Source organism: Alternaria alternata (assembly GCF_001642055.1).
Source record: "Alternaria alternata strain SRC1lrK2f unplaced genomic scaffold CC77scaffold_8, whole genome shotgun sequence".
NCBI classification, from domain to species: Eukaryota; Fungi; Ascomycota; class Dothideomycetes; order Pleosporales; family Pleosporaceae; genus Alternaria; species Alternaria alternata.
Window position 1 is genome coordinate 725,657 of NW_017306197.1, and position 12,863 is coordinate 738,519.

A 12,863-nucleotide genomic window follows, 5' to 3' on the forward strand; every position below is an offset into this window, starting at 1 on the left:
GTCAAGGGAACAAGAACGAGGAAAGCTAGGAGTACAACAAAGTTCAGATGGTCAGTGCTGTGGGGAAATCGCTTAGGTAAAGGGTCCAACATGCTGGCTCGGTGCACGATTCATGTGCTGATTTCATTTCCTCCATGTTCTAGTCGTCCCGTGCTTGGAGCAACTCATCTCGGAAAGCTTGGCTAAATGCTCGTTGAAACTGTTATACTCGCGGTTCGGCAGCGATCAAGGCCCGGCCCTGAAAAAGGTAGTAAGGGGCCTTCAGCTTAGACATTTGCTAGCATCACCCATGTAGCATCAAGGGATTCACCAACCACGTTAGAATAAAGATGCTGTGGACGTCGAAGCAAAGCAGAGAATATTAAGCAAGAACAATGATTACTAACTACTCCTACTATTCATACAACAGGAACGTCCCCTTGCGATCAACGCCAATGCTAAACTCAACTATGTGCAACAAAGGAAAACCCGGCTGGTCTAGCCAAAGATGCGCGCGTACGCTCTTGAGGCCTCAAAGAGTCGCGGCATGATGATGCGTTGGAAAACACGACAACAAGAACGCTGATTTTTGAAAACGCAAGCCAAGAAAATTCATGCCATCATCGAACCAGACCTGGATGTGACATCCACCACCAAGGAAAGCTCACAGCTCCTTTCCGGCATCCCGCTCTTCTTTTCCTTTGGCGACAAAAGGTCGACCTTCAGACCCCCCGATCTTCCAGCTCTTGTGTGACCAAAGTCCATTAAAACGGGAAAGAGGCAAAGAACTGCCAACTTCCATGATGACAGAGCACTACCAGGTAAGGTAGTGGTATCATATGCAAAACAATTTTCGAACCAAAGATGTGAACAGACATTACTTCATCTTCCCCCCGCAACTACTCAGACGCCGTCAAGGCATCTATTTCTTGCCGAGCAGGCCGCCGACCATGCTCATAGGGCCGGAACCACCCTTCTTCTTCTTGTCCTTGTCGCCGCCGCCTCCGAGCATATCGCCCAGGCCGCCAAGTCCAAGGCCACCAAGCAGCTTGTTGATACCAAGGCCACCTAGCAAGCCGTTGACAAGGCCACCGAGACCCAGACCGTTAAGCAGCTTGCCAACGAGGTTGAGTACACCCGTCAACAACAGACCAACAGCAGCGATGATCTGGAAGAGGGGCTCGGTGAGCAGGGCCCAGAGAGGGTTGAGCTTCTTCTTGGCGTGAGGCATGTCGGAGATCTTCTTCTTCGCGTTGTCGATGGTAGTGACAACTGTGGTAGTAAGCTCCTTGAGGTTGTCGGCCAGCTTGTACTCCTCGGGAGAGGCTTCGCCAGTCTGTTGACGACCCTTGGCTTGGGCAGCGATACGACCATCGGGGTCCAGACCACGGAGTGAGCCGTTGCAGTCGTTGAGAATGCGAGAGCCCTCCTCGATGAGAGGCTTGACGTTGTTGACAAGCTCCTCTTCGTCGAGCTCGTCGCGAGGTGTGCGATCGGCTTGCTCGATGTACTGGGTAGATGTTAGTATGCGTTTGATATAAGCCAGTGGGGATGAAACATACCTCAGTAATCTGCTTCATGACAGGCTGGACGCGCTGAAGAGTGTCCTCACAGATGGCGGACATCTTCTTGGCCAGCTCGGAGTCCTCACGACGTTGCCTCTCTTCGTCGGTCTCGTCCTCGTTCTCTTCCTGGATGTTCTCCAAGAGAGTAACCTCGCCGACCTTGTTACCATCGTTGTCGATGACATAGCCGTTGTCATCAATCTCGAGGCCAGCGCAGTGACCAAGGTCACCAGCAGTGAGGCGACCCAGAACATCACCGTTCTCGTCACGGACCTCACCCTCCTTGTTGACACGCATGCCAGCCATAGGGTTGATGCGACGCTCCTTCTCCTCGGGCTCCCAGCGCTCAGCCTTTCCGATGACATTGCCGTTCTTGTCGTTGATGTCGCCATCCTCATCGACCTTGTGGCCAGTGAGCTTCTTGACATCACCCTCAATGACGCGACCAATGATGTCGCCAGCGGGTGTCTGGACAGTACCGTCCTTAACGACAGTTGCCTCGTCAAAGCCAGCGAATGGGCCTTCGGGTCTGTTGTCTGCGCCATGGACAAGCTCACCACGTCCAATGACGTTACCTTCGTTGTCCCAGATCTGGCCCTTACCATCGACCTTCTTGCCGGCGAGGGTAGCCGGATCACCCTCAGCAACGCGACCAATGACTTGGCCACTGGAGTCAACGATGTTGCCGGCCTTGTTGACAGTGGCGCCAGCAAGAGCGGAGAGGTCGACTTCCTCCTCTTCCTCCTCGGACCATGGCTCAGCATGACCCTTAACATTACCATACTTGTCGATAATGTCACCGTCTTCATCGACTGTGTGACCAACAAGACGCTTGGCGTCGCCTTCGGTAAGCTGGCCAACACGGTTGCCGTCGTTGTCTTCGACGAATCCGTCCTTGACCACGCGGAGTCCTTCGAATCCGGCGAACGGTCCCTCTTTGCGCTCAGGGCGCTCGTTAGGAGGAATGATGTCACAGCGACCGACAACCTTGCCAGTGTCGCCATGAATGAGACCATCGCCGTCAGACTTGCGTCCAGCGAGCTCGGCAGCATTGCCCTCGACAAGCTTTCCGACAGGAATACCTTCGCTGTTGGTAAGGTAACCTTGCTTGTTCAAGGTGAGACCGTCGAGAATGGAAAGGTCGGCAGGCTCCTCATCCTCTTCCTCCTCAAGAGGCTCAGCGTGGCCCTTGACGTTGCCGTACTTGTCAAGAATGTCGCCATCCTCGTCAACAGCCATGCCAACAAGACGCTTGGGGTTGCCCTCAACAATCTGGCCAACTGTGTTGCCATCCTCGTCGGCAACCATGCCGCCTTGAACGACGCGGAGACCCTCAAGACCAGCGAAGATGCCCTCAGGCTTGCTCTCACGCTCGTTCTCGGGGATAAGCTCGCAACGGCCAATCTGCTTGCCCTTGTCGTTGAAGATGAGACCCTCATCGTTGATCTTGCGGCCTGCAACTTCCTTGGGGTTGCCCTCGACGAGGCGAGCGATTGGCACACCCTCATCTCCGATAACGTTGCCTTGCTTGTTGACGGTCTTGCCATCAAGGATGGACAAGTCCTCAGGCTGCTCCTCTTCAGGAGCCTCCTCCTCGGGCTCGTCGTAGCGCTCGGCGTGACCGACAACTGATCCCTTCTTGTCAAGGATATCACCGTCCTCGTCAACGGAACGACCGACGAGCTTCTTGGCGTCGCCTTCAACGACCTGGCCGACGCGGTTGCCCTTGTCGTCCTCGACGAAGCCATCCTTGACGACAACAAGGCCATCAAGACCAGCGAAGGGAGCTTCCTCCTCGCCTTCTTCCTGAGGAACGGTCTGGGCGCGGCCAATAACGTTGCCCTTGTTGTCCCAGAATTGGCCTTCGGCATCGCAAGTGTTGCCAGACTTGGACAGCTTCTTCGCGTCACCTTCAGTGAGCTCACCAACGATGTTGCCGTTGGCGTCGACGAGCTTGCCGGACTTGTTAACGGTGAGGCCATCAAGAATAGATAGAGGAGGACGGCCATCGTCTTGAGCTTCTTCGGCAGCATCCTGAGCATCCTCAGCGGCGTCCTGAGCGTCTTCGGCGGCATCGCCAGCGTCCTCGGCGGCATCCTCAGCCTCATCGACTTGCTGCTGGACCATCCTGGAGAGAGCCTGGACCTTTCCAATGACGTTTCCGTCCTTGTCAAGAACCTCGCCCTTGTCGTTGATCTTCTTTCCGGCGCACTCCTTAGCGTCACCTTCGATGAGCTCACCGATAGGCTCGCCCTCCTCGTCAAGGACCTGGCCCTTCTTGTTGACCTTCAGGCCCTCAAGCTCGTTGATGTCTGGTGTAACTTCAACTTCCTTGACTTCAGGTTCGGGGACTTCGGAAGCCTCAACCATCTTGGGGAGTGCCTTGACCTTGCCAAGGACGTTGCCATCTTTGTCGACGACTTCGCCCTTCTCGTTGATCTTCTTACCGGCACACTTGGCAGCGTCACCCTCGATGAGCTCACCAATGGGTTCACCCTCCTCGTCGAGAACTTGGCCCTTCTTGTTGACCTTGAAGCCCTCAAGCTCGTCAATCTCGGGGGTGATCTCCTTCATCTCGGGCTCGCCCTCGCCCTCTTCTTCTTGCTCCTCTTCCTCCTCGCCTTCAAGGGGCTCGCCGAGCTGCTCCTTAAGCTCCTTGATGGCAGTGAAAGCGGCCTCTCCAGGAACAACGTCAACCTTGCCAATGACATTGCCGTCCTTGTCGAGGACTTCACCCTTGTCGTTGAGCTTCTTGCCAGCACACTCGCTGAGCTCACCTTCCTTGAGCTCACCAATCTCCTCGCCTTCAGAATCAAGGACCTTGCCCTTCTTGTTGACCTTGAGGCCGTCCAAGATTCTTGTGTCGAGAGCACCGGAGGCGGACTCCTTGAGTTTGTCAGCAGCGCCTTCAGCAAGTTCAACCGTGCCGAGAACGTTGCCGTCCTTGTCAACAACCTCGCCCTTGTCGTTGACGGTGAGGCCCTTGACGTCGTCGATGTTCTCGAGATCGCCGTCAGCAACGTTGCCAACGACTTCGCCGTCGTCGTTAAGGATCTCTCCCTGGGTGTTGATCTCCATGCCCTCGAGGGCCTCAACACCAGGAAGCTCGTCCTCAACATCAGCAGCCTTCTCCTCTGCTGTAGACTTGGCTCCGTCAACGGCATCGGTGGCGCCTTCGGTGACGCCTTCAGTGGCACCACCATCCTCCTCATCCTCCTCCTCATCATCATCTTGCTGGTAAGCAGGGAGGTCGGCGGCTTCAGGTGAAAGCTCTGCCTTGGCGATGACGTTGCCGTCGTCGTCAAGGATCTCGCCGTTCTCGTTGAACTCCTTGCCCTGGATGGCGGATGGGTCGCCTTCAACCAGGTGACCGACAAAGTCGCCATCCTCGTTGAGGATTTGACCAGATCGGTCAGCGGTAAGACCCTTCAAGACGCTGATGTTGGGCATCTTGTTGCCGGCCTCACCAGCAGCTTCGTTGGCCTGTTCCTCGGCCATCTCGGGTGTGAGTTCGCAGCGGCCAACGAGATCACCATCGTCGTCAAGTATCTCTCCGTTGTCGCCAATGGGGTAGCCAGCGAGGTCCTCAGCATCACCCTCAACGAGGCGTCCGACATTCCTGCCATCCGCATTCTTGATCATGCCATCCTCGTCAACTTCGAGGCCCTTGAGCAGGCTCAGGTCGGGGGTAGCGTCCTCGGCGGCGTCCTTGGCGTCGTCGGTAGCATCCTGAGCCTTGCTCTGAGCGTCTTCAGTTGCGTCCTCTGCGGTGCCTTGAGCATCCTCAGTGGCATCTTCAGCGGTGTCCTTTGCGTCGCCAACCTTGGACTCTGCGGTGTCCTTGGCAGACTCAGCGGTGTCTTGAGCGCCCTCAGCGGTGTCTTCCGCAGTTTCCTGCGCATCTTCCGCTGTCTCCTGGGCGCCCTCCTGAACGTCGTTGCCGGCATCTTGAGCAGCTCCTTGTGGGTCCTGCTTAGCCTTACCAGCGAGGTTCGATGCGCGGCCAGCGAGACCGCGAGCACCGCTCAACGCACCGCCACCTGCCTGCTTGCCGGTGTCAGCGGCCTTGCTGGCAGTCTCTGTTGCATCGTCTTCTGTGTTGTCGGCAGTGTCCTCGGCGGTGTCTTCCGCGTCGTCTCCAGCCTTGTGTGTAGCGTCGTCGTCATCTTCCTCATCGGCGTCGTTGTCGTCGTCGATTGGCTTGGGGTCGGCTTGCTCGAGTTCATCACCAGCTTGTGAAACCTTGCCGGTAGTGTCCTCAGCAGCCTCTTCCGCCTTGCCCTTGGTGTCTTGGGCAGCTTCCTCACCCTGCTGCTTGGTGTCTTCGGCGGTGTCTTGCGCTTGGTTCTTTGCGTCCTCGGCCTTCTCCTGTCCTTGCTGCTTCAAATCCTCTGCTTGCTCGGGCACATCGGGGGTGGGGGCGTCCTCCGACTTGCCTTGCTGAGGCTTGTTCAACTTGGGGGCAGATGATTGCGGCTTGCGTCCGAGCTTGGTAGGGGTGCGGGGGGTGTCACCCTTTCCTGCTGCTGGGGAAGGCATGCTGTTGTATAGAACGCTCGAGACGTTGTACGAGTTATCGTGTCCTTGAATTGTGTATGATGATGTGCTGTAGGAAGTAGCGCGGTGATGGCTGCTTCCTGACTTATTGCTTGATATAGACTGAGAGCGTGTGGAACGGGGGGAATTCCTATTAGGTGTTGGGGGGAAAGAGTAGTAGGAGTAGTTGTGGGAGGATGAATTGTCTGTCATATATCAATTGACGAATGGTTCGTCTTTGTATGGAAAGAAAAGTTGGAAGGATCACAGAGAAGCAGGCATTTATGATACCACGTCTCATCAGTGAGCATGCTGGAACGGATGACGTCGAATACTGGCCTCCTTGAGCCAGAGCTTGCGCCTCAGTTGTGGAGAGGCATGGTAAACCTGCTTTGGCGCCATACTGCGTGCAACGAACGAGAGGAGTATTGCGTCACACTACTCACAAGCTCCAGCCTCGAGCGGGGCGTCAGCACATCCTTGTTGAATGGCCTCCACTCAGCGTGGTGAGACAAAGCGGGTAGCTGCTGCAGCAGGGGTGGGAGCGGCCTGTGGCTGGAAACGGGATGGTTTGGCATCGTCGATGAACCGCGGAGAGCGGACTGCTGCCAGGGTAGAAGTTGAATTGCCCCAGGAAGTGGAGCTGAAACACCTTAGCCAAGAAAATTGACGATGGTACTCTTTGCACTGGACAGCTCTAGTCACTGCAAGAGTACACCAATGGCATGCAGGAAGAGAGGTTTGGCAGACTGGCCTCATCTCTACCAGGCCAATGCCGGGCTGTAGATGCCCCGAAGCAAGTCAATATGCAGTACGAGACGAGCTGGTGAAGCAAAAGCACACAGAGTCCAGGCCCGATCGGCGGCGCTGTGGCTGCCTTTCTTGTGAATCGGGTACAAGATCCCTGGCGGGAATGATGCCCCTCCTATCAAAATGGTGCATGCAGCAGGATGGAAGAGCAAGTCGTGCCGTGTGTCCAAGCAGGTTGCAGCGACGCGTATGATATTGTCGAACTACTGACGTCACGGCGTCGGGAGCTCCCCTGCTCAAACGTCGCTTAGCACAGCGATAGCTTCCTTTTGGCGGCCGATCGCTGCACGCTACCAAGCCTCGGTACCACCATCGTGAGCACCACGAGCTTGAAGCGCGACATGGCATGGGAAAGAAAGGAGACCCTGCGTTACCGCGGCTGGGGGATCAGGAACGACGGGATTCGGCACAGAGCATCCGAAAAGTATCACGTCCGGACGTTCCTATGTTGGCTGGAGCTGGAAGAGCTCACACCACGCCGTGTCTCGATACGATGAACGGCGGGGCTCCAGCGCAACGGTCGGGACGTTGGCCGCTTCCCAACTGCGAGTGACACCACGCACCGCTAATAGGCTGCAGGCGAACTCTATATTACCATGGTAGCTAACGTCCGGGGATTTTATTGACACCAAAAGTCCGTCTATACACACAACGTGTTCTCGATGAGGACTACCTGTGTAGCGGCCTCGATCCAGACACCTCCGTCGTACCCATAATTTTGTTTGCGCCACAGCTGCACAAGCAATTCCGCGCAGACGCACGATCGATCAATTCAGCTCAGGTACCCCTATCTTGCAATCTGCCGAGTCATGCTCGAATAACAGGCTGCAACAGCAACACACATTTCGCAACCAAAAAAGAAAGATGGAAATCTGGGTCCGTGACGACGCGTATGATGTCAGTCGCCGCCGTTCGTAAGAATGATGGCGGCACGGAACGGGGTCCGGAGGCTTGGAAAGCGAGCGAGTCAAGACATTACCTGTTTTCTGGTTCCTGGATTTAACGTTTTCGATCCAAGTGCAATGATCGCGCGCCATCACGATGATCTAGCAATGACACCACGCGAATAAGGTAGATCTACGGTCCTTAGGGAAGGTGTTTATTCTACAACATCAATTTCGCTAGCAATACTTGGTCAATCGACGATGGGGATATCGTAGGTACGTAAAAATAAGCCACAGAGGTAGGTATGGGGTCATGCAGGAACAGTAGCAGCCCGCTTTGTAGCCCGCTTCGCGTCCAGCCGCTCATGATGCAGGGGCAGAGTCCCGATGCCCATCAGGCGGAATGCCATCTTCGACGTCTTCTCCTGACTTGGATATCCACTTCTTCCTCTTCTGCTTGGCGGCCTCTCGTTCTTTGGATGTCAGGTCGTCGTTCTCACCACCGCCTCGACTAAGCCTTTTCCATAGTCGCCGACCGAAACTAGTCTGCTTCTTCTCTGCCTCTTTCCTTTCCGCCTCTTGCGCAAGTAGTTGCCGCTCTTTCTGTGCGCTTTCGCTCTTGTCCTTCTGCTCTTCGATTTTACGTTCATATTCTTCTGGGTGTACAACCTTCGTCTCTGCCTCCTTGACGTGCTCAACTCCATGCTTGAACTTTTTGCGTGTCTTGACATAAGCTTCGAGACCGACGAGTACGGCATACGATCGGGATATGGAGACGCGGGACATGTCTACTCCATTCTCCTTCATCGAATGCACGAATGCACGAAAGTTCTTCGTAGGAGGTCTGTAGTGGCCAGACAGGGGTGAGAGGCGCCTTAGCTGGCCATCCTTGACTTTGATCAAACCCGCGGCAGAAATGCGGGCCCCATGTAGAAAAGAGCTGTGCTGGAAGGCACCCGATTGCTTGATTCCCACGTACAGGCGGAAAGACGTATCGGCTACCTATGCTAGATTAGTACGTCTGGCTGGAGCAAGGAGCGCAGCACATCTTACAAAGATCCACGAGTTTGGTTTTACCGAACTTCGCAGTAGGTGATTTAGAATAGTCGCGGCTGACACATGTTTGAGTTTCGAGATGCCCTTAGCCTTGTCGAGATCCTCATTGACATAGTGTTCTGCCTCCGCATCGCTCTCCGAGATTGACGAGCTTGAGCTCACCGAAATCATCGAACTTCGTCGTAGGGTCTTACTTTGTCCGGAGTGGAGTTTGGCCTTCGGACCATAGGCGGGGGTATCGTCGTCGGCTGGTACAATACCGTTGACACTATCTTTGTAATCCATAGATGTGTTGAGCCGTTCGCCGTTCTTCGCCCAGCACAACCGTCCTTCGTCGTCGATGGTAACCAGGTAATTTTGGCGTTCCTCTCGCGATAGATAGCGCACCCTCTCTGTGTCCAACCTCTCTCTGGAGACAGTTGGATGCTCGAAGTGTCTGCCTTCGCCATTGTCTAGCCAGTAGAAGAAGTTCTCATGCGTGTCTGCTCTCTTCCACTGGTCGTGGTAAGCCCTTAGATTACTACCATAGCGATGCTTCTGGTCAACCATTTCCAAGAAGTACTGGAGATCCATCATCTTGGCTGTCTTCTCACGCTCGGCCTTTGACTCGTTCTGCTTCCGCCGCTGTTCAGTGTGGTTCTCGGGCGCATCCTCGTCATCCGTGGGCGAGACATCGTAGGGATCGTCGGCTCCTGCTCGCCGCGCGATCTCGCCCACACGCTTCCACTTCTCGCGCGCTGCCGTCGAGTTGGCTCGTGAACGTTCCTCGGGTGTGGTGAGGCTCTCGCGCAAAGCCGCTTCTTCCGCGCGCGGCTTGGGTCTCGTCGCATTACGCCATTTCGCTTTAGAGGTTTAGCTTAGGCGCAGTAGATATCGGGGTAGACTGCTGACCATCGCGTATAGCCTGGTACCATTAGTTGCATGTCTTCTGATGTATGGCAAACGTCTCGGACCTCTGCCCATCGTGCGCTAGCATCTAGGCCCATGCCTTGAAGCTGCCTACGCTCTCGATAGCCGCGATAGTTGCGCTGGATCATCTGCGCGGCTTGCTTTTGCTCATCCGTACCCGTGTCCGACTTGCGACCCGCGACATCTTGGGCGCTGACCATTCTGGCGGAGTAAACCTATATGTGGCGCAGGACATCGGAGCAGGTACACTGTAGAGGTGGGTGTTGAGGCTTGACGGCGGGATTTTGGTGGGGCTAGTGACCCATTCATCCTGGCTTTTCGGCTTTTCGGCAGCGGCCGCGTCATCGCGCAGCGGACAAACACCAAGACCTTTTACCAACGGCTATACTGCAGCGGACACTATTGTCAAACCAACCTTCTGCTTGCTTCAAACTCGTTTTACTATGCAGCTATCTGAATCAACGAACCAACAAGCCGAGTTTATGAAGTAGGTTAGACTTGTGCACATCAGTTGGCATATTACCCTTCCACGGCTACTCAGGGCCGCTTCCGTCATCGCATTCGTTCGGATCCCTTGCTTGCTTTTATCCTCAACCTCCCAAACTAATCAATCCTTATCAATACGTCTCCCAACTATTAGCACATCAACATGTTGCATTGCAGTAGGAAGATCCGAAGTTCAAAGACATCAACAAATGTAGCGTGATCGAGGCGCATAGTCTCAACATCGTCGAACCAGTACCGCAACACATCGATCAAGAAGACATATCCGATGACGATGAAGGGAAGAACCGATCACTTTCGCAGGACGATGCCGATTTCCATTTCGATTCTAAAGAGGATTCTGTCTATGAGTACGATTCATGACCCGTCCGCGATCGTAGCCAGAGCGATGTCTAAATCCCCAATCTCTCCCTAGAAGACGGGTTGGTGGCAGGATCTAGCTTTGCAGCTGAAGATGATGCATTTGATGCGTACCTGAAAGAGAAGAACATGGATGGTGTATATGAGGAGTTGGGTATAGCAAGCGATTTAGGTGACAATGATGAAGCAGCCGAGCGGAAGCGTGGTAAGTAGGGTGATTTGGAGGATGGTATGGACAATGATGTGGGCCCTGGTGGTGAAGAAGGAGGCGAATATCAACGGCAACGATTTGTAGAAGTGATGTATGTATGTATAATCATTCTTCCTTTACAGTCTTCACTTATTGTGTGGTCAAGATGTTTTTGCGAGGTTTGTTCATCACCTCTTGAGCAAAGACATGTCGAGCTTGATAGGGCGCTGCATCATGTTGTAAATCTCTCACAATTTCAACCGAAAGTTAACAACTGTTTTGCTCCTTATGTTTGGCCTTTCCTACCTCGAACGTTATAATGTCATCACTCACTTGCGTTGTCACGGTAGCTGTCTGTGGTACTTATGGAAAGAGTAAATCGCAGAATACGCGAACTCGTAAGCGGTGTCTACTTCATCTTCGGGGAAATGTTCCGTTGAATCTGGGATATGCCTTGGGTATTCACCTGGTTCAGGAAAGGTCTGCTGCCAGTATCGTCTGATCTCACCGTTTGCTCCTGCACTTTGCTTCCATACAGCGGCGTCACGGCCAATATAGGACACTACTACCTCACTTCTCCTCTCTACACTTCCAACTCACCACTTCTTTCACTCAAGCATCACCTACAACCTCACCTCTATCAGCCATCATGAGCGACATTCTCAGTGAGAAGACGACTTCGGACGTTAGCAGCGATGCCACCACATCGTCCCAGCGATTTCAGGACCAACTGGAGTCTGTTCTGAAGAAGCTGAAGACCGATCCAGGCAGTATCACGGCGGAAGAGGCTCGCATTCTGACTGAGAACGTCGCTAAGCCTGACGACAGAGCGGTCCGCATTATCTCTGCCGTCGAATCCCTAGCTATTGCTAACAAGGTGTGCAATATCAGGGACCCAGTCACGATCAGGCTCCTCATCGTTCCCTGCTGATGGCCGCCAAGGACCTGCATGCCGCTGTGGACGGCAGCTCTGAGGAAGCAACTACCGAGATACTTCGTGTTGCTCAGAGCATTGTTAGTAGTAAGTTCATAAGCCTACTACACACCCCACCCAGCTGGCCTTGAGCTGAATGTTGAGACATACACTGACAACGCCACAGAACTACAAAAGGCCGTCGGTCATACCAACGCCCCCACCCCGAAGTCGAGGCTGAGCTCCAGGAGGAAATCGCTAAGATCGAACACAAAATCGCGCAAGGCACTGTCAACAAGACTGAGGCTGACCGTCTCCGTTCCCTCGAAGCTCGTGCCCATGGTCATACCGAGAAAGGGGGTATCGCCGCTGCAGCTCAGTCTGTCGTAGCTAAACGTGAGCGTCAACTGTCACTGAGCAGCTGTTCTGGATCCGTTTCGAGTCCCATCTATGGGCGATCCCGTGCCAACAGCAGGAACTTCACATCGCCTCAGCAGCAATTCTGTCAAGAGAGGTTGAACGAGTTTCACCATGCAGATATGGCTATCAGGCCCAAGACCGAGGCAGAAATTGCAACCAAATCAGGGACCGACAAACCACACACTCTCGAAGTTCGTGCTAACGGCGGCACTGCAAAGAGCGACACTTCAGCAATGCGTGGATCGGTCGCCAGCAGCAGACGTTCTCGTGCCAATAGCAAGAGCATTACCTCACCTGGAGAGCAATTTCGCCATACCAAGGATGAGAACCGATGCGACACGGAGGCGTTTATCAGGCCCAAGACAGAGAAGGGCACCGTTAGCCATACTGATACCGACACTCTTCACTCCCGCGACACGCGCTCTCTTGGCCACATTGGGACTCGCAGTCTTAGTGCCACTGCGCAGTCATTCATCTCGCGTAGAGCACAAGAGTCTCTCGGTAACGTTTCCAACTCTTCTGGGACGGAGCACCGCAAAGAACATTCCCAACTCGACAAGGATCTCCAAGAGGGTGATGAGGAGTTGGACAACAGCAAAAGTGAAGCCTACAAGAAGCATCTCGTAAACACGGGCCATGACTGTGTCAATGAGAGCGATGACCTTCAGCTAGAAGACGGCGAGATCTGTCCCCGTTGCGGCTACACCAACTGAGTGGCTTGGTAGGAGTGACCACGA

The 12,863-nt window shown here is 54.3% G+C and overlaps 3 protein-coding genes across 3 annotated transcripts; 1 reads left to right on the plus strand and 2 right to left on the minus strand.

Annotated features, from left to right (window-relative positions):
• Nucleotides 1-901: 901 nt before the first annotated feature.
• On the minus strand, nucleotides 902-6,083 carry CC77DRAFT_1060480 (hypothetical protein; the record flags this gene model as incomplete). Its single annotated transcript, XM_018528339.1, has 2 exons — nucleotides 902-1,489; nucleotides 1,542-6,083. The coding sequence occupies 2 exons, from the start codon at nucleotides 6,081-6,083 to the stop codon at nucleotides 902-904; spliced, it is 5,130 nt and encodes a 1,709-aa protein (XP_018387101.1).
• A 3,449-nt stretch (nucleotides 6,084-9,532) lies between these two features.
• CC77DRAFT_833602 (hypothetical protein) lies at nucleotides 9,533-10,027 on the minus strand. Its single transcript, XM_018533334.1, has 2 exons — nucleotides 9,722-10,027; nucleotides 9,533-9,672 (listed from the first exon to the last, which is right to left on the minus strand). Exons 1-2 carry the CDS (start codon nucleotides 9,937-9,939, stop codon nucleotides 9,660-9,662), a joined length of 231 nt encoding a protein of 76 aa, XP_018387102.1. The 5' UTR covers nucleotides 9,940-10,027; the 3' UTR covers nucleotides 9,533-9,659.
• A 1,415-nt stretch (nucleotides 10,028-11,442) lies between these two features.
• CC77DRAFT_1060482 (hypothetical protein) lies at nucleotides 11,443-12,839 on the plus strand (the record flags this gene model as incomplete). Its single annotated transcript, XM_018528340.1, has 3 exons — nucleotides 11,443-11,625; nucleotides 11,685-11,814; nucleotides 11,905-12,839. The coding sequence occupies 3 exons, from the start codon at nucleotides 11,443-11,445 to the stop codon at nucleotides 12,837-12,839; spliced, it is 1,248 nt and encodes a 415-aa protein (XP_018387103.1).
• Between the last annotated feature and the right edge of the window lie 24 nt (nucleotides 12,840-12,863).

Excerpts from the sequence above, each read along its gene's own strand:
- CC77DRAFT_833602 (XM_018533334.1), bottom strand. The coding sequence starts at position 9,939 with ATGGTCAGCGCCCAAGATGTCGCGGGTCGCAAGTCGGACACGGGTACG.